The sequence below is a fragment of the Chrysochloris asiatica genome, unplaced genomic scaffold (assembly GCF_000296735.1).
Source record: "Chrysochloris asiatica unplaced genomic scaffold, ChrAsi1.0 scaffold00003, whole genome shotgun sequence".
NCBI lineage: Eukaryota > Metazoa > Chordata > Mammalia > Afrosoricida > Chrysochloridae > Chrysochloris > Chrysochloris asiatica.
This window is the reverse complement of record NW_006408521.1, coordinates 45,806,053-45,831,620: the sequence shown is the minus strand read 5'-3', so window position 1 is coordinate 45,831,620 and position 25,568 is coordinate 45,806,053. Positions and strand designations below refer to the sequence as shown.

At 46.6% G+C, this 25,568-nt stretch overlaps 1 protein-coding gene across 2 annotated transcripts in view; it reads left to right on the top strand.

The window, feature by feature from the left end:
- The first annotated feature begins 2,899 nt into the window (after window positions 1–2,899).
- Window positions 2,900–25,568, top strand: part of GFRA1 (GDNF family receptor alpha 1) — a 276,871-nt gene continuing 254,202 nt past the window's right edge. The window contains exons 1-3 of one of the 2 annotated variants that reach the window (XM_006831382.1): window positions 2,900–3,195; window positions 3,930–4,223; window positions 5,362–5,445. In XM_006831382.1, the coding sequence (XP_006831445.1) occupies window positions 3,156–3,195; window positions 3,930–4,223; window positions 5,362–5,445 (418 nt within the window). In that variant the 5' untranslated portion in view covers window positions 2,900–3,155. The remainder of the gene's footprint in view (window positions 3,196–3,929; window positions 4,224–5,361; window positions 5,446–25,568) is intronic. The other variant, XM_006831381.1, reaches the window with a different exon arrangement.

Genomic DNA, 25,568 nt, shown 5'->3' with positions numbered 1-25,568 from the left:
TGGGTTTCCACCAGAAACAGTTCTTAGATAAACTCTGAATTCGGGGTCCTGGTAGTGAAGGTGAGTTGGAATTGGAGGGAAACCAAACCTGTCAACTCCCACTTTAAAGGTCACAACCAAGGAAATCCTTTGGGACAGTTTTACTTGGAGCTAGACTCCACTTAAGGGAATACAACAACAAAAACCTACACTCTCACTAAAACCACCTCTCGAGGATTTCTCTAATTTGTGAAAATATGGGAATTCACATCTCTAAGGTGAAGGAGTCCTGGGGTGGCACTGCAGGGTCAACACTGGACTGCTAACCACGAGGTCAGCAGTTCAAACCCACTAGCTGCTCTTTGGAAACCCTTTACAGGGTCACTATGATTTGGAACTGACTCGAAGACACTTAACAACACAATAACAGAAGTGAAGAAAGTGATTTGAAGACTTAATTTACATTCCACTTAGTCCTCTCTGGAACTTAGACTCTGAGAGAAAGAGAAGTTAGTAGCCCTTGGTTTGAACCATCTGTCTTGAAAATGTGACATATGTTTGCTTTGTTTACTCAAAAGCCAGTGTAAACTGATACACTGAACTAGAAATCTGTGTATGGTGACTGTGTGTGTGTGTTTTGGGGAGGGGAAAGAGTTGGTTGAAGGTGGGATTTTCCTCACACCTGATCCTGAGAAACACGTGCATATAAACCTGACATTCCCAGGGTTTGGGATGCGGACAGAGGCTCAGGTACAAGTTGGCGACTATAAACAATACAAAGTACGCACTCCAGCGACCTTTGCAGTTGAGGGGGCACCGGGCTCACATGTGGTTATGCACCCGCCTGCTTCCTCTTCTCCCGGCCCTTAACCTGGGCCTCCAACTTCAACCAAAGTCCGGGCCCTTTTAAATTAATCACCTCGATCAAAATGATCTTTCTCCTCTGTGGTCTATTGTCTAGTGGGATGCATTTGCAGATTTGGCAGCTGGACTCGCCCAGACTTGATTCAAACTCGGCTTCCCTAAGTGGTGAACTTAGACATTAGCAAAGATCTCGAATACAAACCCTGAACAGCTGAAAGGCCGACCCCCTTCCACTGTGAGGTGTCCCCCATCTCCTCTCCCTGGACCCAAGGTATTCTTCAGCATCCCGGGCGCCCCCAGGCGGGAGACCAGGGGAGGTGTGTCTCAGCGGGGGAAGGGGTTCAACAGCTCCACAGAAAACTAGAGGTGCAGAGCTTGAGTGAAGGGCTGTGTGTGTTTAAATTTACTTTGGAAACAATCGAAATGGAGGTCAGCTGATAGATTTCCTAAAGCCAGGTCGGGCTGGGTTGGGTTTAAAGGTAGTGGATTGGGGTGGGGGGGTATCCACTTTTGTCTCACCCAAGCTGGAGGAAAGCATAGAGACTGTGTTGTCAGTGTGTGCGCTGGTGTGGGCGGGATCTAGCGATCGCTGCTCCACAGACCCGGGTCTGCGTGCGTGTTTAAAGCGCGAGTGATGTGGGGGGAGGAAACTTTGTGCTCGGAAGAAGGTTCTGACTCCACTGTTCTAGGACGAAATAGACCGTGTGCATTGTGTCCTTTTGTGTTTCTGAGTGTCTGTCAGAGGGAGAGAGAGACACTAGCAGCGCCCGTGGTAGGCTGCATAGCACGGCGTGTCCAACCAGGGTCCCCCCGCGGGCCAGTGTATGCATCTGCGGCGTCTGTCAGTCCCTGTGGCCGAGCATCGGAGGGGCTGGCGGCGGGTTGTTGGATAGCGGGAGCAGGAGGCGACTAGGGGCCTCCGAAAACTCTATTCTCCGCTCCGCTTCCAACAACCGCTAACACCCTAAGGGTCTTCCGAGCTGGGCGTTCTCCTCGGAAACCGTCCTGGCCCAACTCGGCTCTCTGCGCTCCCGAAGACAACCACATCTTTCTTCCCAGCTCCAAGAAAGTGAGCCGGTAAAGAGAAGGAGAGGTGGGAACACCTCCTCCAGAATAAATAAATAAACAAACTCTTATAAAAGGGCACCTTGCCGCAGCTGGACCCGATCCGTTGAGTCCAGGCTGGTGGCATTTGAAGAGGTTTCTCATTTTGTCTGCTCGGGAACCCATCGCAGCCTCCCCGCACCCCGCCATCTCTTCCTTCTAGCAGTCGTCCCCCAACTTTCGAGGCCAAAGCGAGCTGAGGGTACGGGCTCTCGGCGGGCGGCGCGGGGCTGCACCTGTCCCGGAGGACACGCGGGGGGCTACGGGACGGCACACTAGCCGGGGTGGTGGCGCGGATGCGCCCGAGTCCCCGGCTCCCGACGCGAGTGTGCGCGGCGCTGACTCCTGGGAGTGAGCCGAGGACTTGCTGCGGGTAGGGGCGAACAAACCGGGTGCTGGCCCTACCCAGGACATCGCCTCCTCCTCGCCCGGCCGCCTCTGAAAGGAGGCGCGCCGAGGAGGGGGCATGGCGACGGGGGCAGTGATTGGTGGTTTGTCTGGGGAGGGCCAGCGGCAGAGCGAGCGAGTGAACGAGCGGGCGAGGAGGGGGCGGCCAACTTCCCGGGAGAGGGGCTCTTTCCGCGCCCGGCTGGCTAGGGATCCGCCGCCGCCGCCGCCTAAAGGCTCGGACTGCCGGCAGCTGCGGGCACCGCTCGCGGCGCCCTGAAAGTAATGCTCTTTCTTTCTTTGCTGGGGTCGGAGCAGGGCAGACAAACCCTGGACTTTGGGACCCCGCGTTGAACCGCTCTAGCTTATGCCCAGCGGGTGCCCGCGGCTCCCTAGTGCCCCAGCTCACTTGGGGGGGTGGGTCTTCTACACCTCCCCCCCCTTATTCCCCCCTCCCCAGCGCAGCAAAGTTCCCCCGGCGGGAGCGCGAGCACGAGCGAGAGGGGAGGGCAGGGGGCGGAGAGGCTCGGGCGCTCAGGACTCTCATTTCAAAGCGCGCTCTCTGTTCCAGGTTGGGTCAGACCTGATCCCCAAGAAGCCGCGCCGCCTCCCGCCCTCCCGCCCGCTGCACGCTGAAGCTGAGTCGCCAGAGGTGGTGGTAGCGGCGGACCCCGGAGTTTGCTCTCCCGCTGGATGGAGCTGAACTTTGGGCGGCCGGTGCAGCGCGCCCGTCAGAGCATCGCTGCCTGCTGAGCTCCCCAGCGAGACCTCGCGGCGGCTCGTGATTTTGGGGGGCGGGGGACCAGCTGCGCGCCGGCACCATGTTCCTGGCGACCCTGTACTTCGCGCTGCCGCTGCTGGGTAAGTCGAGGCCGCCTCTGGCTTTCATGCCCGCTGAGCCTTTCCAAAAGGCAAGTTGCACTGGGGGGTGGGGGTGGGGGGATGGAGGTTGGGAAGGGTCATGACTCCTCGTAGCTCAGTGCCCTGGGCTCGGGAGGTGGTGGCGGCGCGGCCCTTGTCCGCAGCTTTGCGTGCTTGGGTTTTGATTCTCTGTGGTATCTGCTGCCCGCGTCTGGCGGGGACTTACGGGTTCCGCGGCCTCCAGCCCCGGCGCCCCGAGCTTGTCCCGGGGAGATCGGAGGCGAGTGGGGGCAGGTGGGATGAGGGCGTGCGTGGGGCCGTGAGAGCAAACTTCGAAGGGAAAACTTTTCCCGTAATAGCGCCTCAATGTGCCCCTCGGGGCCGGCCGCCAGCCGAGGCTCACCCGCTGCCAGACCGCTGCGGCTCTCCTCCGAAGCGCTGGGCTTCGGCTAGCAGGCGGAACGTGAGGCGGGAGCCGGGTGGCGGAAGGAGTCTGGCGCGTGCTTGGGTTCAGCGACGGCTCCCCGCCCACCGGAGACCCTTCTGGGGAGCCGCCGTCGCCCTCCTCTCGGACCCGGGGTGGGGTAGGCAAACGGACTCCGGGCGGCTGGGCCCGCTTCTCGCACAACACCTTCCCCACCCCCATCCCAGGCAGGTGCCAGGGGGTCCCCAGGACTGGGCTGTGGAGTCTTTGCCCTTCTGTTTTCACAACCCCTGTCCTTGGCCCCCCGCAGACGTGCTCCTGTCGGCCGAGGTGAGCGGCGGGGACCGCCTGGACTGTGTGAAAGCCAGCGATCAGTGCCTGAAAGAACAGAGCTGTAGCACCAAGTACCGCACGCTGAGACAGTGCGTGGCGGGCAAGGAGACCAACTTCAGCCTGGCGTCCGGCCTCGAGGCCAAGGACGAGTGTCGCAGCGCCATGGAGGCCCTCAAGCAGAAATCGCTGTATAACTGCCGCTGTAAGCGGGGCATGAAGAAGGAAAAGAACTGCCTTCGCATCTACTGGAGCATGTACCAGAGCCTGCAGGGTACGCGCCAGCCGCCCGGCCCCCTCCCCCTACAGCCCGCGACCTCTCTGCGAAGGCAGGCGGCGGCTGGGCCCCGGGGCCCGCTGACCTCACCCTCCACTCACATCTCCCCATTTGCAGAAAGAGGACCTTTCATAGGTCCCCAGGGACAGCGGCAGCTGGTGTTTGCAGCAGCTCGAGCAGCATTGGTATGGCCGGGTTGTTGGAAAATCCATGAGGACCTGGGTGCACCCAGGGGACCCTGCTGATCTCTCTCAGACCTGGTCTAAGCACTGGAGTAGGATCTCATTATTTAAGGGCCAAAGAACCTGAAACTTCCCTCCAAAGAGCTCTGGCCTGAGGCTTTAGCTAGCTTCTGAGAATAATAATGCAAAGGCTTGGCCTGCCTGGTGTCTCCTTCCCTGTCAACCCATTCTGGGGAAAGTTAAGGAATTAAGTGTAAAAGGTCTAGTAGAATCCTTTCTTTCTTCACCTTTCTACAACCTGATGAAAGGCAGATGTGTGAGAAAACATTTTTCATCTTAGATTAGCCAAGTCTTAAACCCTCTGGTTTGGCCCAACCTTAGCTAACACAGTAGTTGTCACAAGCATCCATTCCAATGGAAATTCTCTGGTCCTCGCCTGCCTCATGGCTTGTGTTTATAAATTTAGCACACACATCCAATGCATTCATTCTCCTCTGAGACTCACACCTCAGATTTGTAATATACAGATTTGACTTTGGAATTACCACTTGCTCTATCACCTATGAATGAACAGATCTGGAGCACCTGCTTTGGGGGCCACGTTTGGGAGTAAACAGGGTCACCTTTCTTCCATTGGCTCCAGGAAGCCGGTAGGGCTTGTGACGTCACTGGCTTCTTCCTCTGTCATTTCATTCCTTTGCAAAGAGTGAGAGCCTTTCCTGGCAAGACCAGGCTGAGTTGCTCTCCAGTGTTTTCACAGAGCAAGGACAACAAAAAGGGAACAAACCGAAATAACCAACGCCAAATAGGTAGATGCATTTGAAATCTTTGAAAGTTTCAGCATCTTTGTGTTACACAATCACAACCGCATTAGAATTCAGATTCAGTAGTGAAAAACGACCTGAAGTTTATCTGTGTTCCAAATTGAATCTCAATCTTTTTGTTGTTTTTAGGAAATGACCTGCTTGAAGATTCCCCGTATGAACCTGTTAACAGCAGGTTGTCTGATATATTCCGGGTGGTCCCATTCATACCAGGTAAGCAGCTAGATACTTTCGCTCTGATGCCTTTGCCTGCTTGAAATTCTCTGGCTTGCATTCTCTTTGGCTCTCAAATAGTGTATAAGTAGTTGAATGGCGCAGTGTTTCTGGGAAATTAGAAATAGGATGATGATAATGAAGAGGCAGAATGCCTGGAGATGATTGTATGACTTGAAAGTAATTCTAAATGAAGTAATGTGATGTAGTGCTTTGGAGCAATTGGAGGGAGACGGTTCAATTTTTTTTTCCCCTTCACATTAAAATATGATTGGTCAACTCTTATAAAGGAAGTGCCATTTCTGTCTGTAGGTGGCAATCGTATTCCCTTCTTGCTACATGCCTTACACAGTGCCTCCCAGGAAATGGGATCTGACCAAGTGATTTCACTTGCTTGAGCAGATGTCTGAAGATACTCTTAGATCACTAAAGAAATTTTGGATGGACTCAGTTATCTGTCTTTGATTTAAAAGCTTAGGCTCTACCATTTGTTAGAAATTCTTCTGTTTCTGATTTTTCATGAGCGTGTTTATAAGAGATTGTACTCCTGCCTCACCAGCGCTTTCTAAAGGAGCTCTGCATCCCACGGATTGTTTTGTCTCTCTTTTGTAGTTCAATATTTGGCTTGGAAGTGTGCTTAGTTTTAGAATTAAGTTTTCATAACATTTGCATTCAGACAGCTCTATAAATAATGAGCAGTAGCTTCTCTTAATGATGGGCAGATTCCACACTGATGTTGTCTTTATTTGTTTACAGTTAAGACATTTTCCCAAGTAGATATAGCCAACCCAAATTAGATATATCTAGGTGGTCAGACCTGGTGGTGGATGTTGAAGTTGAGTCTATGGAATGATGACATGCTGCTGGTGAGAATGTTCTAGAGTTTTAAAGGACTTATGCTTTATTGCAGAAAAACCACAGAACCAAAGGAGGAACATATAAATGCTGATGTTATATGTAGGTGTATTATATATTCATGTATTCACCCACTAAGCATCCATTGAGCAACTACTATGCTCTAGGCATTGTGGGATTTGGCAGTAAGTCAGAGAGCTATGTCCTTGTCCTCATGAATCTTAGAGGCAGCCAGCAGCTGACATTTATTAAACCCTTATATGCCAAGCTTTCCATCATTCACTTATTTAATCATCGTCAAGTGTTTGTTAACTATTATTATTTCCATTTTATAGATGTGAAGATTGAGTCATAGTGAAGTTAGGGACCAATCCAAGATCACAAAGATTCTTTGTGATTTACACCCTGAATTGTTTGATTCTAAGCCTGCATTCATAACTTCGATTCCTTGCTACTTTCTACCCAGAATGGGGTCCTCAGAACCGCAGCAGCAGCAGCATCTAGGAGCTAGTTAGAGGTGCAGAGTCGCAGATGCCACCCCAGACCTACTGAATCAATATCTGCATTTTAACAAGATCCCTGAGGCTTCTGTCTTTCGATTCAGTGGAAAAGTGTGTGTGTCTGTATGTGTATGGTTTAGGATGGAATACAAAGATACAGATCTGGTATCAGAAACATTCATATATTATCTTGAATAATGCTGATGATTTCTACTCTAAATCCCTTTTGATATCATTTGTTCCCTTGACCCAGCCAGGACAGTGCCCCAACCTATGGATGGGAGACACAGAGTTGGGTGTGCTTCATCCTGGAAGCAGGTCTGTTGGAACTAGGATGAGGTGATGAGGTGTGGCAGGTAGAGTACCGGTGGTGAAGCTGGCCTTTCTGGTGTGGGCGAATGCTTCTTTCCTGCTGCCTGCCCCATCGAAGAAGCAAGCAGAAGTCCTCAGTCTTTATCTTGATGCCTGCAAGACTATGAGCATCCTTATGTGAGGAAGTGGGTAAGGAAGAAGGTGACATTTGAATTTTAATGTCCGATCTGACCTGAGCTATGGAACTTTGAGTGGCTGACTTTCCCTCTCTGGGTGATTTAGTCTTTTCTCATCAGTATAGGGAGAAAATCTCGGGTCCTAACAGTCCATGATTCTGAGCGGAGGATCCAGGTCACCTCCAGACTCCCTCCACTGTACTCTTGCATTGCTCTTTCCATCCTTGCACTTGCTTCTGTACTCCAAGTGACTCCCTTGTTCTCAGATACCATTGGTTCATCTGACCTTCTTTTACGAGGATCTGAAATTCTTCCATATGGACCAAGTCATTTGTTTTTTGGATCCACCGCTCAGCCCGAGATTGTTCCATAACATATATGATCTTGAATTTGTGAGACCACAGCCTGCTGAGAGTCCAGAAGTCATAATGAAATTAACTAGAGGCAGGCAGGCCTTGTCTAGAGCTACATTTCATATCTCAAGGGCATTGAATTTAGGTTCCAGCACTAATGAGCTTTGACCTCTTGACAGTGACTATGTTTCTTAAGTGGGTGTAGTAAAGCCAAATGCAGTCCTGAGAGGTTTTAAGTTCCTGAATAATGCATATTACCCAGTTTGGTATTTTTAGGCTGGGGTAGGACAAATGAACAGGATGATAAAAATTGCTTTTCATGGGTTGAATCTGAGTTTCCAGAACATCTCTTTTCATCTTGCAGATCTCCCTTAAGAAACCAGGACAATAGGGCCTGTGCCTTTTACAGATATGGTAGTAATCAGTGTTTCCGTTTTTGGATTTCCCTGCCCAATGTGAAGAGAGTGTTTATCCACATACATTAAGCATAGGCTGAATCCCTTCACTGAGCAAGACGTGTTTGACATTCTCGTGTTTCCATCTTCTTTGGACTCCTCCAGCCTCCAGCCATCTTCATTGTTGTTTACTCATAAACAGCTAAAAGGCCATGAAGTGGGATCACCCCCGGTGGTCTGGAGGGAACACAGAAGGTGGTAAAAATAAGGCAGAATCGAATAATTGTCATCTGTGATCTGAAGCCTGAGCCGCAGAAGAGACATCGAGCAGCCCTCCCCAGACAAGAATTGCAGTGGGAGGTGGGAAAGATGACTCTTGGGGAAACTTGATAGTGAAAGCATTTGGCCTCCAAGGCACTTTTAAGGGCTTGAGGAGGTGTGTTTACTGTGAGTTGATGCCAGTGTGGTTTTTAAGGGTCTTGAAAGGGAAGAGTCAGAAAGTGAGCAAAGAAGAAAGCTAGCCAGAAGTAGAAGATATTGGAATCAAAGAAACAACACAGAAAAGTGTCTTGGGAACCAAGAGGGCAGACTGGTGTGGGAGCTTGGAGGCCCAGGAAACAGATCCCATGATGCAGTGTTTAACATCTGTTTCCCTCCCAGCTGCTCTTTAACCTTCATTCTGCTTTCCCTTTTGTTCATTACAAGAAGTTCAAGGGGCAGGAAGAAGTCAGCATTGATTTAATAGGAAGATGAACCTGTTGGCAATTTTTTTGCAATCTCTGGGAGAACAAAGCTGAGAGAAGTTTTTGAAAGTCTAGTGGGTGCCAAGAGACGTCTTAAGGGTGTAGGATCAGAAGGAGGAGATAAGCGCCTCTGTGGCAGCCAGAGTAAAAGAGGGCTGCGAGGTTTCACAATATTGATTGGGAGGTGGGATTTTGTAGAGAAGAGTCAAGAGATGCCAGGCCTTCCTCAGCTGTAATCAAATTGGATGGAACTGAAAACAAGGATCCAGTGGGTGGATTGTGAGGAAAGAGTGATGTTAGGATTTGTGCAGTCTAAATCTGATTGGGAGAAAGTCAACATTTCAGCTCTCTGGCTCTGACAATTATTTCCCTGCCAAATACCATTGTTCGTGTTGGGTGCTGTTCAGTTGATTCCAACACATATCAACCCCACGTGACAGAGAACTGCTCCATAGGGTTTTCTTGGCTGGGATCTTTATGGAAGCAGGTTGTTGTTGTTAAGTGCTGTCGAGTTGATTCCGACCCATAGCGATCCTGTATAGGTTTCCAAGTAGCGGCTGATGAGCTTGAACCGCCCACTTTGTAGTTCAAGCGACTTTGCAGTCCAGTGCATTAACCCACAGCGCCACACCAGAGCTTCAATGGAAGCAGGTAGCCAGGTCTTACTCCCACAGAGCTGCTGGATGGCTTCTACTGTTCTAGGAAGTTGTGGGACCTGAAAGTGGGAATGATTTACTCCAGAATGCGATGCCTTATACTCTCTTCTGTGGCCAGCCTCTTTTTCCGAATGATGCTATGAATAATTGGCCATGTTTAATATTTCTGTTTTAATGTAACACCATACTTATGAAACTATGTTTTTTTTTTTTTAACTTCTTAAAAAGTTTTTCATGTTGGAGCAACATCTTACCATATCATCTGCTATCTTCTTTAATCACAATGAAAGAAAGAGTACCAGGCAGGTCCTAGGGGTGTGTCTCCATCTGTTCCTTCTCATTCATCTCTCTAAGGCAGGAACTTAATTGTGCCACTCCTATATGTGAGAACCTCAGTTAGTTCCCTGTTATGTGTTTTGCTGTGTAGTAAAACCTAGAAGGTCAGTGGAACCCCTTTCTAGCATGACCCTGTCCTCTTCCACTTGTCCTTTTCACTCTGTTCTCTCCTCAGACTCACTGAACTCAGCCATTCCCCATGTATTTCATGTGCTTCTACATTTCTGTGCCTTTGCATATGGTCTTGCATCCACTTGGGAAGTATCAGTTCTCCAAGACTGAGATCACGTTTCTACTCTGAGGGCCTTGTTGAAACTCAGGGCTTCCTCACTTTACATTTTGCCCTTGCCTTGATGAGAGCCGTAAATCACAGCGTATCGGGAGAACTTATTTATGTGTCTTCCTTTCCCATTGGAACAGCGGTGACTTGCATGCTAGGCTACTGAGTGTCTGGTTAGCACCAATCATCCTTCCTGGTTTGGAGATGATATCCTATCACTGATGCTTGGGAATATCGGAGTAGAAGGATCTAGTCCAGCACTTCAGAAGAGACGTGCTTTGGCCAGGACCACACAGCTTGAAGGCAACCTTCAAATGCTTTTCCAGGACAAAGCCCTCCCTTAAGGGGGCCAGTGTTGTTTTCTTTCTGAGTTTGTAAGCTCTCCAGGCAAGCCTTATCCCTTCCTGGAACCTCAGCTACCATTTCCACAGATAACTCAGAGCCTTCCCTCCTATCCCAACCTCTCCTGGGCACTGTGGTAAACCAGTGTTTCCAACTCAGTTGTGGACCACTCCATCTGGATATATCTCAGTCACCTCAAACTCAGTATCTCCCGAATGCATTTTATTGTCTCTCTCCTTTTCTCTGGACACCCCTTCACTTCCTGTGTCCCTGTTTTATATATTGGAATCATTATCTTATCATCTACTTAGTGATCTAAGCTATGAACATTTGGGTTGCCGCTGTCCCTGATGAATTTACCTTGCTGAATTTACCTTGGATGTGTCTCTTGAATTGCTCCCCTCTCATCACTCCCAGGAAGTCCTGGTATGGTGCTGTGGATTAATGCGCCAGACTGCAAAGCCATTTGAACTGCAAGGGTGGCAGTTTAAGCTCACTAACTGCTCCTCAGAAACCCTATCCAGGGTCACTGTGGGTCAGAACCGACTCAATGGCACTTAACAACAACAACAACAACATCACTCCCAGGGTCCTGGTGTGGCACTGTGGATTAATACGCCGGACTGCAAAGACTTTTGAACTGCAAGGTTGGCAGTTCAAGCTCACCAGCTGCTCCTTGGAAACCCTATACAGGGTCACTATGCGTCGGAACTGACTCAAAGGCACTTAACAACTATAACAACAACCTCACTCCCTTAGCACACATACTTTCTCACATGAACTTTGCATGGCCTTTTTATTGGTCTTCTTGTATCTCGTTTCTCCCAATTCAGTTGGTCTCCCCATTGCCATGTCTTATCTTAGCAACTCAGTGATTCAACAGGAAGTGGTTATTGAGGAGCCATAGTGGCTTTCATGATCCTGATAGACCCTTCTGCTAATCAACCTTCCATCTGGCCACTGCTGTCCTGTGTTCTAGGCCAACCAGGCTCACTGCCTGCTATTCTACCAGTGCTCTGAGTAGCCTCATATTTCCATACCTTTTCCCATGCTGCTGCCAGAGAAAAAACACATATTTCAAAGCTCCCTCCGCCCAGTCCAGTGGGTCCCAGCTCCACTGATCACTTGGTTTTTTTCAGTCAGTGGAGTTCATTATCCCTCAGGTTCTGTGAATGTAAGATGGGACGATTGATAATGCCTGCCTTATAGATACTTGGGAATTAAGGATGCTGTGTGTAGAAAAACTAGCATACAGTCTGCATACTCGGCCCTCATTTTCAATGGCATGCCAATGTCATGTTAGCTCTCTGCTGTCTCCTGACTCCAAGTCTAGGACTCTTTTCAGCACACCACATTTCCTGATCATGGAACAATGATTCTGTATCTTGAAAGAAATAGTAATCCAGAGCCTTCAGGAGGGCTGCTCATAAACTACTTTGGACAAGAAATGAAAAATCTATTCTCTATCTAAAGGAGCTCTGGTAGCATAGTGGTTACGAATTGGACTGCGAACCTTAAGGTCAGCAGTTCGAAACTACCAGCTGCTCTGCGGGAGAAAGATGAGGCTTTCTACTCCCGTAAGGATTTATACCCTCAGAAACCCTGTACAGGGTCGCTATGGGTCGGAACCGACTCGACGGCACTTAACAACAACAACAACAACATTCTCTATCTAAAGGACCCTGGAGGAAAGTCCTGTCTCTTAATAACCCAGTTTGACGTTTAACTACCCTTAGGGGGAAGTCTTCATGATTCCTGCTATGAATTCCTCTTGTTCCTTTGGGCCCGTGCCCTTATGCTCTTGGGTCAGAGGTGAGCTTGCTGCAGCTGGTGATCACTGGCATGGAAGCTCTTCCTGTGCTTAAGAATTCTTGTGATCAGCTTCCCTTCTCAGCTTGACTGGCTCCTATTCTTTTAACCTCTCCCCATAAATCTTCTCTCCAACCCTCCTCGCAGCAGGGAAATTACTGCACCCTGAGAAGGGCAGGACTTAAGCCCGGAAGATGCTTCTGTCTCCACAGGCTCAACTAAGTAGACTGAATCTCCCTTCCACAGAACCCTCCTGGCTGTTTTCTTCTTTTTCTTCTGCCCCCTCAGCAGGCCTGCTTTTTATGTATTGTGGGGCAATAAGAAATTACAAACATAAGAAAAGATAACAAATTTAAATCACTCATTATCCCACCACCCAAAGCCACTGCTGTTGCTGGTGGTGATATTTGCCCTGAAGTCAATTGTTGATTTATAGAGACACTTGTTGATATATAGAGCCCCCCCCGTCACAGAGTACTTTCCCCAAGGGTTCCCTAGGCTGTCTTCTTTACCAGAACAGATTGCTAGGTCTCTTCTCCTATGGAGCCGCTGGGTGAGTTTGAATTGTCAACCATAGCCAGTCTGCTGCCAGATGTAACCATTCTGCCACCATGGCTCCTCAGTAGCCTGTAAACATGTTGATAAAAGACTTTAAGATTTATATATACAAGGGGACTTCAAAAAGGTCATGGAAAAATGGAATTGAAAAAATGATGGAATTTTTCCATGTACTTTTTGAGGCCCCCATATATATAATTATATAACAACATATATATGTATGTTGTTAAGTGCTGTTGAGTTGGTTCCGACTCCTAGAGAGCCTGTATAGGTTTACCAAGGAGCAGCTGGTGGGTTTGAACCGCCGACCTTGCAGTTAGCAGTCCAGTGGGTATCCTATAGCACCACACCAGGACTCTCTATATATGTATATGTTGTTGTTGTTAAGTGCCATCGAGTTGATTCTGACTCATAGTGACCCTGTCTAGGGTTTCCGTGGAGTAGCTGGTGAGTTTGAACTGCCGACCTTGCGGTTCAAACCGACTTTGCGGTCTAGTGCATTATCCTGATGTGACAAACACATACACACATGTAATTGTTATCATTACCATTTATGACAATGGGGTCATAGTTGAAACATGCTCTTATATTACATACTTGCCTGGTGATCTGAAGAGTCTGTGTCTGTCTCTGTCACTGTCTGGTCACCAAAGGCAAATTTTATTATAAAGATCAACTGCCAACCTCAGAAGTTTCATGAGTAAAGCAGCAGTTTCCTAGTATCTCCATACTTCTGACCAAGCCATGGATGTTTCATCTCTAGTAAGATCGTGATGGTAGAAACAGTCAGATATTTTGCATAGCGTAGCTGTAATACCTTGTGTTCTGAGTGACAGGTAATTGCATGAACTGAAGATTATTGCAAGATGCAGAATTATTTATAGCCAATCTGTCTGTCCTCAGTCCTTCTCTTTAGTCCTCTAAAGTATTTCTTTCTGCCATCTCTTAATTTTTCTGTTGTCAAAGATTGTTTTTTCCAATGGAGATCCTTTTTAAAAAAATTTTTACTTCCCTCTGGTTTGCAGTACCAAATTCTCAAAAGGAGGTATCAGGCTGAGATTGTTTGGTTTTAAGCACTGGTCCAGGAGTCTGGAGACTGTTCTGATTCAAGCTTTGGCCCTTGCTAGCTGGGTGATTTTGATTAGCTATATGCCCCCCCCCACTTTTTTTTTCCAGCCCTGCACAGACAGATTGGATACTGCTCAGTGGAGATTTTACCTTCCTCCACACCCTCTGGATCTGATCTAGGTTCCCTCTTGAAAGCTTGTAAGCCAGTCACTTCTTGCCTTTGTAGCCCCCCCCTCCCCCCATTTTGGGTAGCCAGTGTCCAAGTTGCTCATCCCTGTCTACTCTGTGTATGGAGGGGGTGGGAATGATCCTCGCTGTAAAAATTTCCCTCTTTTGAGCTACTGCATCCATAGGTGTAGGTCAAGTTCATCAAGTTGTATTAGATTACTCTTTTTTTCCTCTTCTTTCTTCTTCTAGTTGAGCTCTGATCATCCAGTCATTGAAGCCAGGTCAAGTGGGTATTATATGCAAGTGTGGGTGTTCTTGTGCATATGCCCTCTCTTCTTATCAGCTGGACGCTCTAGTCCTCTGTGACTATGTCTCTGACTCTGGGGCCAAGAGCCCCCAGGTCTTACCACACTGCTGGCCAACCAGGTCTCCACCCTGATTCACCTATATGCCCTTTTGGAAAGTAGATATTACATACTTCTTTTACAGGCGCCCTGGTGTGGAGTCCTGGTGTGGCGCTGTGGGTTAATGTGCTGGACAGCAAAGTCGGAGGTTCAAGCTTACTAGCCGCTCCTCGGAAACTCTATACAGGGTTGCTGTTGGAACCGACTCAGTGGCACTTAACAACAACAACAATAGGAGACCTGGTTGTTGTTGTTGTTACGTGCTGTTGAGTCGGTTCTGACTCATAGCGACCCTGTACAGGGTTTTCGAGGCTGTAAATCTTTACGAGAGCAGAAAGCCTCCTCTTTCTCCCTCGGAACAGCTGGTAGTTTCGAATAGCATAGTAGATTATGAGATGGGCTGCTAACCTCAAGGTCAGCAGTTCGAATCTACCAGCCACTTTGGGAGAACGGTGAGGCTTTCTGTTTTCTGTTCATTTGTAGGAGTCTTGGTGTGGCACTGTGAGTCAATGCGCTGTACTGCATAGTTGGTTTGAACCACAAGGTTAGTGAATCAAGCTCACCGGCTGCTCCTTGGAAACCCTATACAGGGTCACTATGGGTCAGAACCGACTCAACGACACTTAACAACAACAATAGGACATTCTTTAATATCTTTCTTTTCCTTCTCTAAGGCTTTGTTCATTGAATCTTGTATTGTTCTGGGACTTTACTGATTTTCTTTCTAGCATTGTCTTCCTGTCCAGGAAATTATGATCTTGGTGTATCTATTTTTCATACTTATAACATTTTTGAAAGCATGGTTTATTCCACCTAGACTTTGCTTTTATTGGGCGAATGTACTAGACTGCAAGGTCGGTGGTTCAAGCTCACCAGTAGCTCCTTAGGAACCCTATATAGGGTCGCAATGGATTGGAACCAACTCGACAGCTTTTAACAACAATTACATTTGAGTACATGGAAGAAGATTGAACAAAATAAAAAGAAATAATAAGTAAATGGAGAAAAGAGGGGAAAAGGGCAAAATGAGACCAGGAAAGGTCAAATGAAGCCCAGAGTGAGTTCAGTCAACAAAATATATGGCATCAGATTATATTTAATACATTTAGTGATTGGAAGGGCTGCGTTTGTGTTGGAGAGGAACACGTGAATTCACTGAATGGTAGATGAGGCAGGAATTCTGGAGGTCATTCTAGTCCATTCCCTCATTTCACTGATAAGAAGAGAGTTCCATAAATTTCTAGGACAGTAGAACATAAATTGTCTAAGACAGTGATGGCAAGTCAAATTAAGTGTGTGTTTGTTTTTAAATTGCTATTTGAAACTCACCCTCTCCCGGTATTTCCCCGTCTCCTTTCAATTGCCCTTCACCTGTTCAGGTCTGTTCAGGCCCCCTTGAGGTGATTCACTGTGTTTTTCCTGCAGTGAAGGTGAGGAACTAGGTTTCTGCTTCCGTTAAGGTGGTGGTTGGCCTTGTTTTGAATTGTTTCAGAACAAAGGTGAATGAAAAAGTCTTTGTTTGGCAGCCAGTATTTAATCAGTGGCTGGAATGTATATTTTCATAACCTTTGACCCCCTTCAGAGTTGCCTGCCAGGAGAAATGAGAGATCATTTGATGCTTCGAACCCTCCCAGCCCTCAGCTTATTTTTATAATTTAAAAAAAATTAATCTTTCATTTGAAATTTTTTGTTGAAGAAGTGAATTACTTCCCGTAATTTAGAGACTTAACTAGTTGGGCCAGTGATGAAAAACGAATGGGCGATTTGCATAAAGGGCTAATTTATGATGCCTTCTGGGCATTACTTTCATCTCTCCTTCCATTTTAATTAACGTTCTAAGAGTGTCTATCACCATATCAGAAATCAGAGGTGAAAGCATCCATTGTTAACCTTTATTATTATTATTATTTTATCTTCTGTGATCTTTTAACAATTTTCTTTTCATATCCAGGGATTTGCATCCAGAGGGCCTGGGAGTGTGTGGTGAGATTTCAGGGCTGTATTCTTTTATGATCTTTCTTCAAATAGTAGGGTTATTATAAAAATAAAAATGTTTCAGGGTGGCTAGTCAACCACCAAGGGATTTGCAAAGTATACAGATGGTCATGGCAGCTGTGGCATACATGTTTCTGAAACATCGAGGTGAACATTCACACACACACACACACATATGTGTGTGTGTGTGTGAATCTACGTATTTTTATATATCTCATCTTTTTGTCTTAAAAAGATCTTCCTTGACATGTGTTTCACTGGCTCTGGCTGTGACAAAGGCAGCTGTGTGTGAGACAGTTTGATACAGCTGAGGAAAGGCAGGAGAACAAGCAATTTCTCAGAAAATCAATTGCAATTTACTCTTACTAAATTGACCCATGGTCCGCCCAGTCCAAGCATTAGCATATGACAGACTTTTAATCACTTGGTCAAAGGACCTATTTTTGGTCAAACCACAGTTCTCTCTAGACCCCTGACCATTCAGAGCTAGGTAGTTCCCAAGCTTGCATTCAGAATGGACCACGAAGTCATTTAAAACTGCATGGTCGGCTGTTCAAGCTTACCAGCTGCTCCTTGGAAACCCTATACAGGGTGACATAGAATTGGAATTGACTTGACAGCACTTAACAACAAGAAGAGTGGGAGAGGAATCACTCTTGGGGATCCTCTGCTTTGTGTGTTGCCCCATTATTTGCCTGGGATGTCCCATCCCCCCAAGGTACTGTAACATATCAGTCTTTTCCCCACTGAATAGTAAGTACTAAAAGCCTGGTATGGTGCTGTACCTGAAATGTCAGTGGTTCAAACCCACCAGCCGCTCCTTGGAAATCCTATACAAGGTCTCTACGAATCGGAACCGACTCAGTGGCACTTAACAACAATAGCAACATCTATTCCCTTGAGCCCTTGGTAGCATAGTGGTTCAGCACTCAGCTGCTAAATGAAAGGTTGGTGGTACGAACCCACTAACTGCTTCCTGGGAGGAAGACATGATAATCTAGTTTAGTAAAGACAACTTACAGCCTTGGAAGTCCTATGGGGCGGTTCTCCAGGTTCACTATGAGTTGAAATCAAATCAGTGGTAATGAATATCTAGACCCTTCCCTTTCTCCCTCATTCCCAGTTTCTCCGCCTCTGTGTACCACCTTAAAATACTCTTCGACAAAAGTCCTTTAAGTTAAAACATCAACCAATACTTATGATTTTAATATTTAGCCCTACATTCTGATGAGTTCTTAATTGACAGCCAAAATCCAGAACTTGCATGCCATTAAAACCATTCCTGTGTAACTGCAGACATTTTAACCAAAGAAGAAATTTCTGAATTTTATCTTTTTTGGTTTAGTGTGAGATGGAAGCTCTAAAGTAGAGCAGAATGCCTAGGGTCATTTTATGTCATAGAAATAGAATTACACAGTGGCAAAGAAAGGAATACATAGTTTAGACCCACTTTAAGGTGACCGAATACACTATTCATTTGTCTTCCACCATGCTGGTCCCATTTTCCTTTGTGTCCCTGTGAATTGTCTTAGAAATATCATGCTGCCTGTGATTTCTGTTGCCCTTTGTACATTATGATTTTGTATACAGTTAATAATGTATGAAAATAAGTATTGATTGTATCCTTTGTAGGAATAAGCCAGCAGGTTTCTCAAAGTCCATGTTTATGAAATGTCTTCTTGATCTCTGTTACTACAAGTTTTCAAATAAACTTTTGATGAAGGAGATACTAGGAGATCAGTGAATTCCAGAGAGTCCTTAATGGAACCATTCTATTCCCAGAAGCTTAGTGACACTTGAATGGACAAAGGCTACAAGTCTAAGAGTACTTCTGATTGGAAATGATTGTGGTAATGCACGAGAAATGAAAATAATAAGCCCAACAGCTGTGAGAGGCAGTAGGCTAAGTGTTTTCCATAGATAGCAATAGCTTGGTTGTTGTGAAGTGCCGGCGAGTTGATTCTGACCCATAGAGACCCTGTATAGGGTTTCCAAGGAGCAGCTGGTGAGCTTGAACTAGCGACCTTGCAGTTCAAATGACTTTGCAGTCTGACGCATTAACCCACAGTGCCACACCAGGACTCCAATAACTTGGTTAATTCTTGTGTAATAGTAGGTACACTTAGCCCCCAAAGAGCTCTGGTAAGGGTAGTGGTTACGAGTCGGGCTGTTAACCCTAAGGTAAGCAGTTTGAAACTACTAGCAGTTCCATGGGAGACAGATGAGGCTTTCTGCTTCTGTAAAGATTTACATCCTCTGAAACCCTATACAGGGCTGCTATGAGTCAGAACTGACTCCACGGCACACCACTATCACCACCACACTTAGCCCCATTTGATGGATAGAGAAACTGAGGTCCAGGTAAGAACCTTGTCTGTAGTTAAGGTGTCTGTGGTAGAGCAGACACCTAGACAGTCTTGCTCTGTTCCTCATGCTAATGCATCCATGTAACAGGAGCAAGTTCCTGTGACAATTCCTCAGTCATGGATTAGTAGCTCTTTTGCATATGCATATGTGTGCTCTTGTTGCTAAGGGCAATGGAGTGGGTTCCCACCCATAGAGATCCTGTATAGGGTCTCACCAGGACTCTGTGAACATGTATCACTCATTCTCTGCCATTGAGTCAATTCCAACTCAGAGCCACCCTTATAGGACTTCCTAGGCTGTACATCTTTACAGGAACGGAAAGCCTCATCTTTTTCCTGTGGAGTATCTGTGGGTTTGAAATGCTGACCTGGAGGTTAGCCATCCAGTGCATATTCTGTAGCTGCCACACCAGGACTCCGGTCTATGTGTATATCGTTGCCTCGTCTCTTTCCTGTGAGGCATCTGGTGGGTTTGAACCACTATCCTTAGAGTTAACTGTCCAGTGGTCAAGGTCAGTGGTTCAAACTCACCAGCTGCTCCTTGGAAACCTTACACAGGGTCGCTATGAGTCGGCACTGACTTGGTGGAACTTAACAACAACAACAACAACAACAACATACATATACAAGGAGTCTTTGTGTGGTACTATAGGATAAGTGTAGGGTTTCCAAGGAGTGGCTGGTGAGTTTGAACCACTAACCTTTCGGTTCAAACAGACTTGTGGTCCAGTGCTTTATCCCAGAGTGCCATAGCAGGACTCCAATATATATATATATACATATATGTTAGGAACAGAGAGACAAATCTAACTTTTTTATTGGTGTTATCTATCAATTATTGTATTTCAGTGTGATGGAATGATTTACCTGCCAAATTCACTCATCAGATATTTATTGAGAGCTTATTATAGCCTGGTGATGCAGAGGTAAATGAGACCCTGTCCTTGCCTTATAGGAACTCTCTTTCTGTTGTTGATGTTGTCGGGATATATGAGAAATTATGGTAGTTGGTATGTGAATGAGTAAACTTGGTACAAGGCTCAGATGTCACCCTAAGGAGGAATCACTAACTTGATGGAGCTGTAGGTCAAGCTAGGTGACTTTTGAACTGGGTTTTGAGGGATGGATAGGAATTTGGTAAGTAGTGATGGTTGGGGAGGGCATTCCCAGTAAAGGCAATAGCATGGGCGGAGTCATAGAGTGTCCCAGGTGTAGTAGTAAGTTGCATACTATGACTAGAGTGGGAGGTATGAGGAATGGTGGGAGAAATCTTGAACAGAGATGCAGCTTGACTGTACTCAGGAGTCTGACCGTTGTCTTAGCAGAACAGGGGGGAGAGTGGTGGTTGAGCTTTTCATGTTGAATCAGATGAAATTGCTATTTTTCTAGGCCAACCTGGTAGAAGAGCAAGCATTCATATAGTCTCAGCATTGTCTTGAGTTATGTAAACATATGCAGGGCTCTGGATGCCTCTAGACTAGAAGCCCAAGGTCCCACAACTGTTCACCATTAGACACTGAGGTGGGCAAAGGAGGTGTCGGTGAGGTGGCTGCTGCCTGGGCCTTACAGGTACTCTGGGGAAGGTGCAGGCTTCCCTGAGCAGAGCAGCGCCCGAAGGAATGCAGGTGAGTGTCAGTCCACTTCACTGGACAGTGACGGACCATGGATGTCGGGAGGCATTGTGCTGGAGGGAGGAGGTCACAGGAAACTGTTAGATGGAGCTTTATGGACATCGCCACCTCCCCTGATGGACAGTGGGTATATGGAGAGTCCTCTGCCTTCTCTTTCCCAGCACCCCACTTCTCATCCTGCATGCTGTCCAGGGCTCACTCCACTTGCGGTCCAGTGATTTCAACTCATGTTGACTGGTGTTTCAGAGTAGAACTGTGCTCTGTAGGGTTTCAGCGGCTAATTTTTGTGGAAGTAGATGACTAGACCTTTCTTCTGAGTAGGGGCGGAGTGTCCAATAAACGTACCGAGTCCTTGGGTTCCTGCCAGAGATTACTCTTTTGAAACGAGGCTTTGATTTTGCAGGTAGATGCTGTGGGATTGTGACCGAGACAGGTACCAGTTGTGTCTAGAAGCAGAATCTTTGAAGTGGTGAAAAAACGTGATATTGTTCACTGCCGATTATTAAATAAATGCTCTGGTGGCGTAGTGGTTACAAATTGGGCTGCGAACCTTAAGGTCAGCAGTTCGAAACTACCAGCCATTCCACTAGAGAAAGATGAGGCTTTCTGCTCCCATAAAGATTAACAGCCTCAGAAACCCTGTACAGGGTCGCTATGAGTTGGAACCGACTCCAAGGCACATAACCACCACCACCAAGCCTGTGCTTACCGTACATATTGGGTAATCCATTACTGCTTCAGAGGCATCCCTAGGCGGGCTTGAAACTACAACTTTTCAGTCAGCAGCCTAATACGTGAACGGTTTGCACCAGTCAGGGATTTGGGTTTAGGATGGATTTCTGCTTGTTCATTTGGGGGTAGTGGCTCCGCCAAGGGAGACATGGCAGTATCCAGCTGATCTGAGGTCCTTCAGAACCCTGAAAAGAGGGAGCACCTGTTTGGAGAAATTGACCCAGTACTTGGTTTTTTTCTTCCTTATTTTCTCTTTACTATTTGATTCTTGTGGTTCCCTACCTCTCAGCTTACTTGACTGTTCTCTGCACTGAATTCTGATCTCCATTCAAAAACATTTTGCAACACAGTGTCTGAATAAAAATTCAAAAGATACTAAATGCAGGGAGTGTCTTAATTGAAAGAGATGCCCGCTAACCCCAGGGCACTCCCTGAGAGGGAGGAATGAGGAGGGAGAGCCCTGGGGACTTCAGCCAGTAATTACCACAGCTCCTTCATAAGTGACTGCAGCTCTTCCTGTTCCTTCTTCAGCCCAGAGTGCCTATGTGACAGTGTTTTAATGACTGTTGGTGTGGGGTGGGAGAGGGACACTACCCCTTTTTGACTGCTGTTGTTAGAAACCCACCCAGAGCCTGGCGCACTTTGCAACATCAAGAACAAAACTGACCATCTGTGTTCATCTCCAATGCTGGGATGGGAATGGGAGGGCCAGGGGGTGTGGTCCCCAGGGTCCTAGGAAATTGTGCAATGCAGAAGAACACAGTGGTTGGGAGCAAAAGGTCTTGGAGTTACACATCACCGAATTTGAGTTCCATCATTTTAGCACTTAAAACAAATGTGCGCTTACTTACTCTGCCCCAGGTCCTCTCTCTGAAAATGGGGATAGTAAAAGGAGCTCTGGTAGTGTAGTGGTTAGGAATTGGGCTGCGAACTGCAAGGTCAGCAGTTCGAAACTACCAGCTGTTCCACGGGAGAAAGATGAGGCTTTCTGCTCCCGTAAAGATTTATAGCCTCGGAAAGCCTGTATAGGGTCGCTGTGAGTTGGAACCAACCCCACAGCACATCACCACCACCACGACCAAGGTGACTCAGTGGTGAAGTGCTCAGCTGCTAACCGAAAGGACAGCAGTGCCAATCCACCAGCCACTCCATGGGAGAAAGTCATAGCTATCTGCTTCCGAAATGCCACAGCCTTGGAAACCCTATGGACCAGTTCTATTCTGTCCTGGAGGTCACTATGAGTCAGAATTGACTTGATGGTAGTGGTTTTGGATTGGTTTTCGTAAGGTTGTTGGAGGTAACATGCAGAAAAGCTTGAGTTTGCAGGCAGGGTGTGTCCAGTAAATGTAGGTGAGTGAGTGACCTTGTTGGTCTTGCCTTGTATGTGTATTCTAATGCCCTTATTCCTCATCCCCCAGTAAATTAGCATTACACAGAAATCATAGGTTACCTCCTCACTAGTCACCATAACTGAAGTGAGAGTCACCTATTTAAACCAAGGTACTGAGTATCTTCTCTAAGACTACCAGTAGCTAACACTCTTGGAGAACTTACTGTGTGTTGGGGGTTGTGCTCATGGCTGGGAAGATGGTGGAAGAGCTGAGAGTAAGTGCAGAGGAGAATGAAGCACCCTGGAGGGGGGCAGATGGAGTGTAGAGCTTGGGGTGGGGGGGTGAGAGCCTGGATTCCAGGTTATAAGCAAAGCACATCTGTACACCTGGCTCAGATGACGACCACTGGATGTGATAGCCTTGTGTTGAGTGGATGTGAATATGCTGGAAATTGTTGTGTGGTTTTTTTGGTACCCTGATTATTCTCAAGTTTTTTTTTTTTTTTTTAAGTGATGTTTGCAAACAAAGTACAAACAGTTAAACCACTGTTTTCTATTAGCAATAGAAAGCTCACTGGTTATGGGGAGTTTTTCATTCTTGTCTTCCAAATTGTAATTTTAAAAGATGAGGCATTTCATATTCAAGAGTTTTCTTTGTCTGAAATAAATTATTCATTTCTCCCCAGTTTCAGAAACAATGAACATAATACTTAATGCATCACAATTAAGCGGGTGTAGCTTCGTAGAAAATTATGTTCTGTGTATTTTTGGTGGCAAATAAGAGCATTGCTTCCTTACATCTTGTCAACATTTGTTCCTCATAAGCGAAACATAAAGAAGCCCCAGAAATGTGTTTTCTTTCCGCTGGCAGTGGAGGGGAGGGGGCGGTAACTTCAGACTCCAGCAGCCGTGGTTTTGACGTTGCACAGCTGTTGGTGGCTGTATCACACTGCAGAGGCTGCGAACTTAACTGTCACTGTGCTGTGCATGAGGTCAAGTGAGGGTCAGAATCCACTCCTCTCATTCCCTGTGGTCTGGGGTTCAGACTTTTCTCGAACCCTTTCATTACCTGGGATCTGGTGGAACCCCCTTCTTTGGGAAAATGTGCACCCCCAGCAAGGATCACGATTTCAATGAGAAGCCAATTTTGTCCTGAAGGGAGAAGAGTTTTGCGGTGGTGGTCCCCAGGAACATTGTGGGATGCCTTCAGCTGAAATCCCAGTCCTGAGGTCAGAATCAAAGTTGACTGCTATTGCCAGAGAATAATTATGAAATAACATTAATTGTGAAATGCCTGCTGGGTGCCCAGCGATAGGAGAGTAGATGCTTTTTTGTGTTGTTTGTTTAATACTCACAAAACCCCAAGTGTTGGCAGGGCTGGGAGGGAGGCAGTTATTTATATTTTACTCAGGAGGCAAACCATAGGTCAGAGGAGTGGAGTGAGCTTCCTGAGGCCGTGCAGCTAGTTAGCAGAATTGCAGCCCAACTTGTTCAGCTCCAAAGGCCTAGCTCCTTGCATACTGGCCTGCTTGTTGCCTCTTTTGACTGTTATGTCAAGGAAAAAAGCCACTAAATACTGGATGGATTCCCAGATATGTCTGGTCTAAGTATCAATTTGTATTTGAGGTATGTTGGGAAGAAGGCCCTTAGCCTACAGTTTTTGTAGATGGTTCCCTGCCCTTGACCCTGATTTCTCATGGCCAGCCTGTGGCCTTGCAGACTGGCTGCACAGCCCTCCAAGGACCTTGAGGTGTTCCTGGTCTTTGCTTCTACCTATGTGTTGATGAGTCCCTTAGTCCCCAGGGAATTCATAGACTTGGAACTTTCAAATTTGATGAATTCTCTTTTTTTTTTTTTATTGTGAATTATGTGATCATTTACATGGGAGAACATTAGCTTTACATTCATCCTATAGTATATCATTTCATTGCCATGATTACAATTGCCTCCATGCATCATCAAACAACCAAAGGGTGTACCCTGCAAGCCTGCCCCTTGGTCGTCAGCACACAGCCCCTCTTACTCTCTGGGTCTAGAGTCCCCAGCCGTTCCATCTCTCCATGTCATTGTCTCTGTCTCCATCTCTGGCATCTCTGTTTCTCTGGATAGGGTCCCACAGTCCACTCTTCTCCCTTGATGGTCCCAGGGACCTCTGCTCCTGGACTGCAAAGTCAATCACTCCGCTTCTTTTGCTACTTTTACATTTCTAACCCTCACAGTCAGTCCTGATAGCAGTTATTCACTATTGTATCATAGGAGTCTTATCCCCTTTCATTAGCCTCATGATGAACCTTCTTTTGGAGACTAGTAGTTACACCAAGATGGTAGCATAGTGAGCTATGAGTTGGAATGCTAACTGCAAGCTCAGCAGTTTGAATCTACCAGCAGCTCCATAGGAGGAAGATAAGACGTTCTGCTCCTGTAAAGATTTACAGCCTCAGAAATCCTATAGAGTCGCTATGATTTGAAACTGACTTGAGGGGATACAACCAGCCCCACCTCCAGTTACACCAACATCATTTAAACCCGTTCCATACTGAACTTACCTTCTCACCGAAACTGTGGGGAGAGAGGAAGAGGCATCTTAGAATCCTAGGGAGATATTTTTGTAATCTGTGGACGACAATGGTGTCGCCTACTTCTCGTCTTGTCAGTGTGTCTTACTACGGTGACTTGTGTGTTACTGTGATGCTGGGAAGTATGCCATTGGTATTTCAAATGCCAGTGGGGCTACCCATGGTGGACAGATTTCAGCAAAGCTTCCAGACTAAGACTAGGAAGAAGAATCTGATGATCTACTTCTGAAAAAAATTGGCCAGGGGAAATTTACAAATAGCAGTGGAACATTGATAAAGTGTGGGAAGAGGAGCCCCTCAGATTGGAAGGCACTCAAAATACAAATGGGGAAGAGCTACCTTCTCAATGCAGAGTTAACCTTAATGATGTGGATGAAGTAAAGCTTTCCCATCAGCAAATGAAGTAAAGCTTCATTTGCTGATGGGGCATGACTCAAAATGAGAAGAAACAGCTGCCATTACTAATCAGTAAATATATGAAATAGGAGTCTAAGAAATTTGGAAGTTGTCAAAAATGAAATGGAATGCATAAAGATCT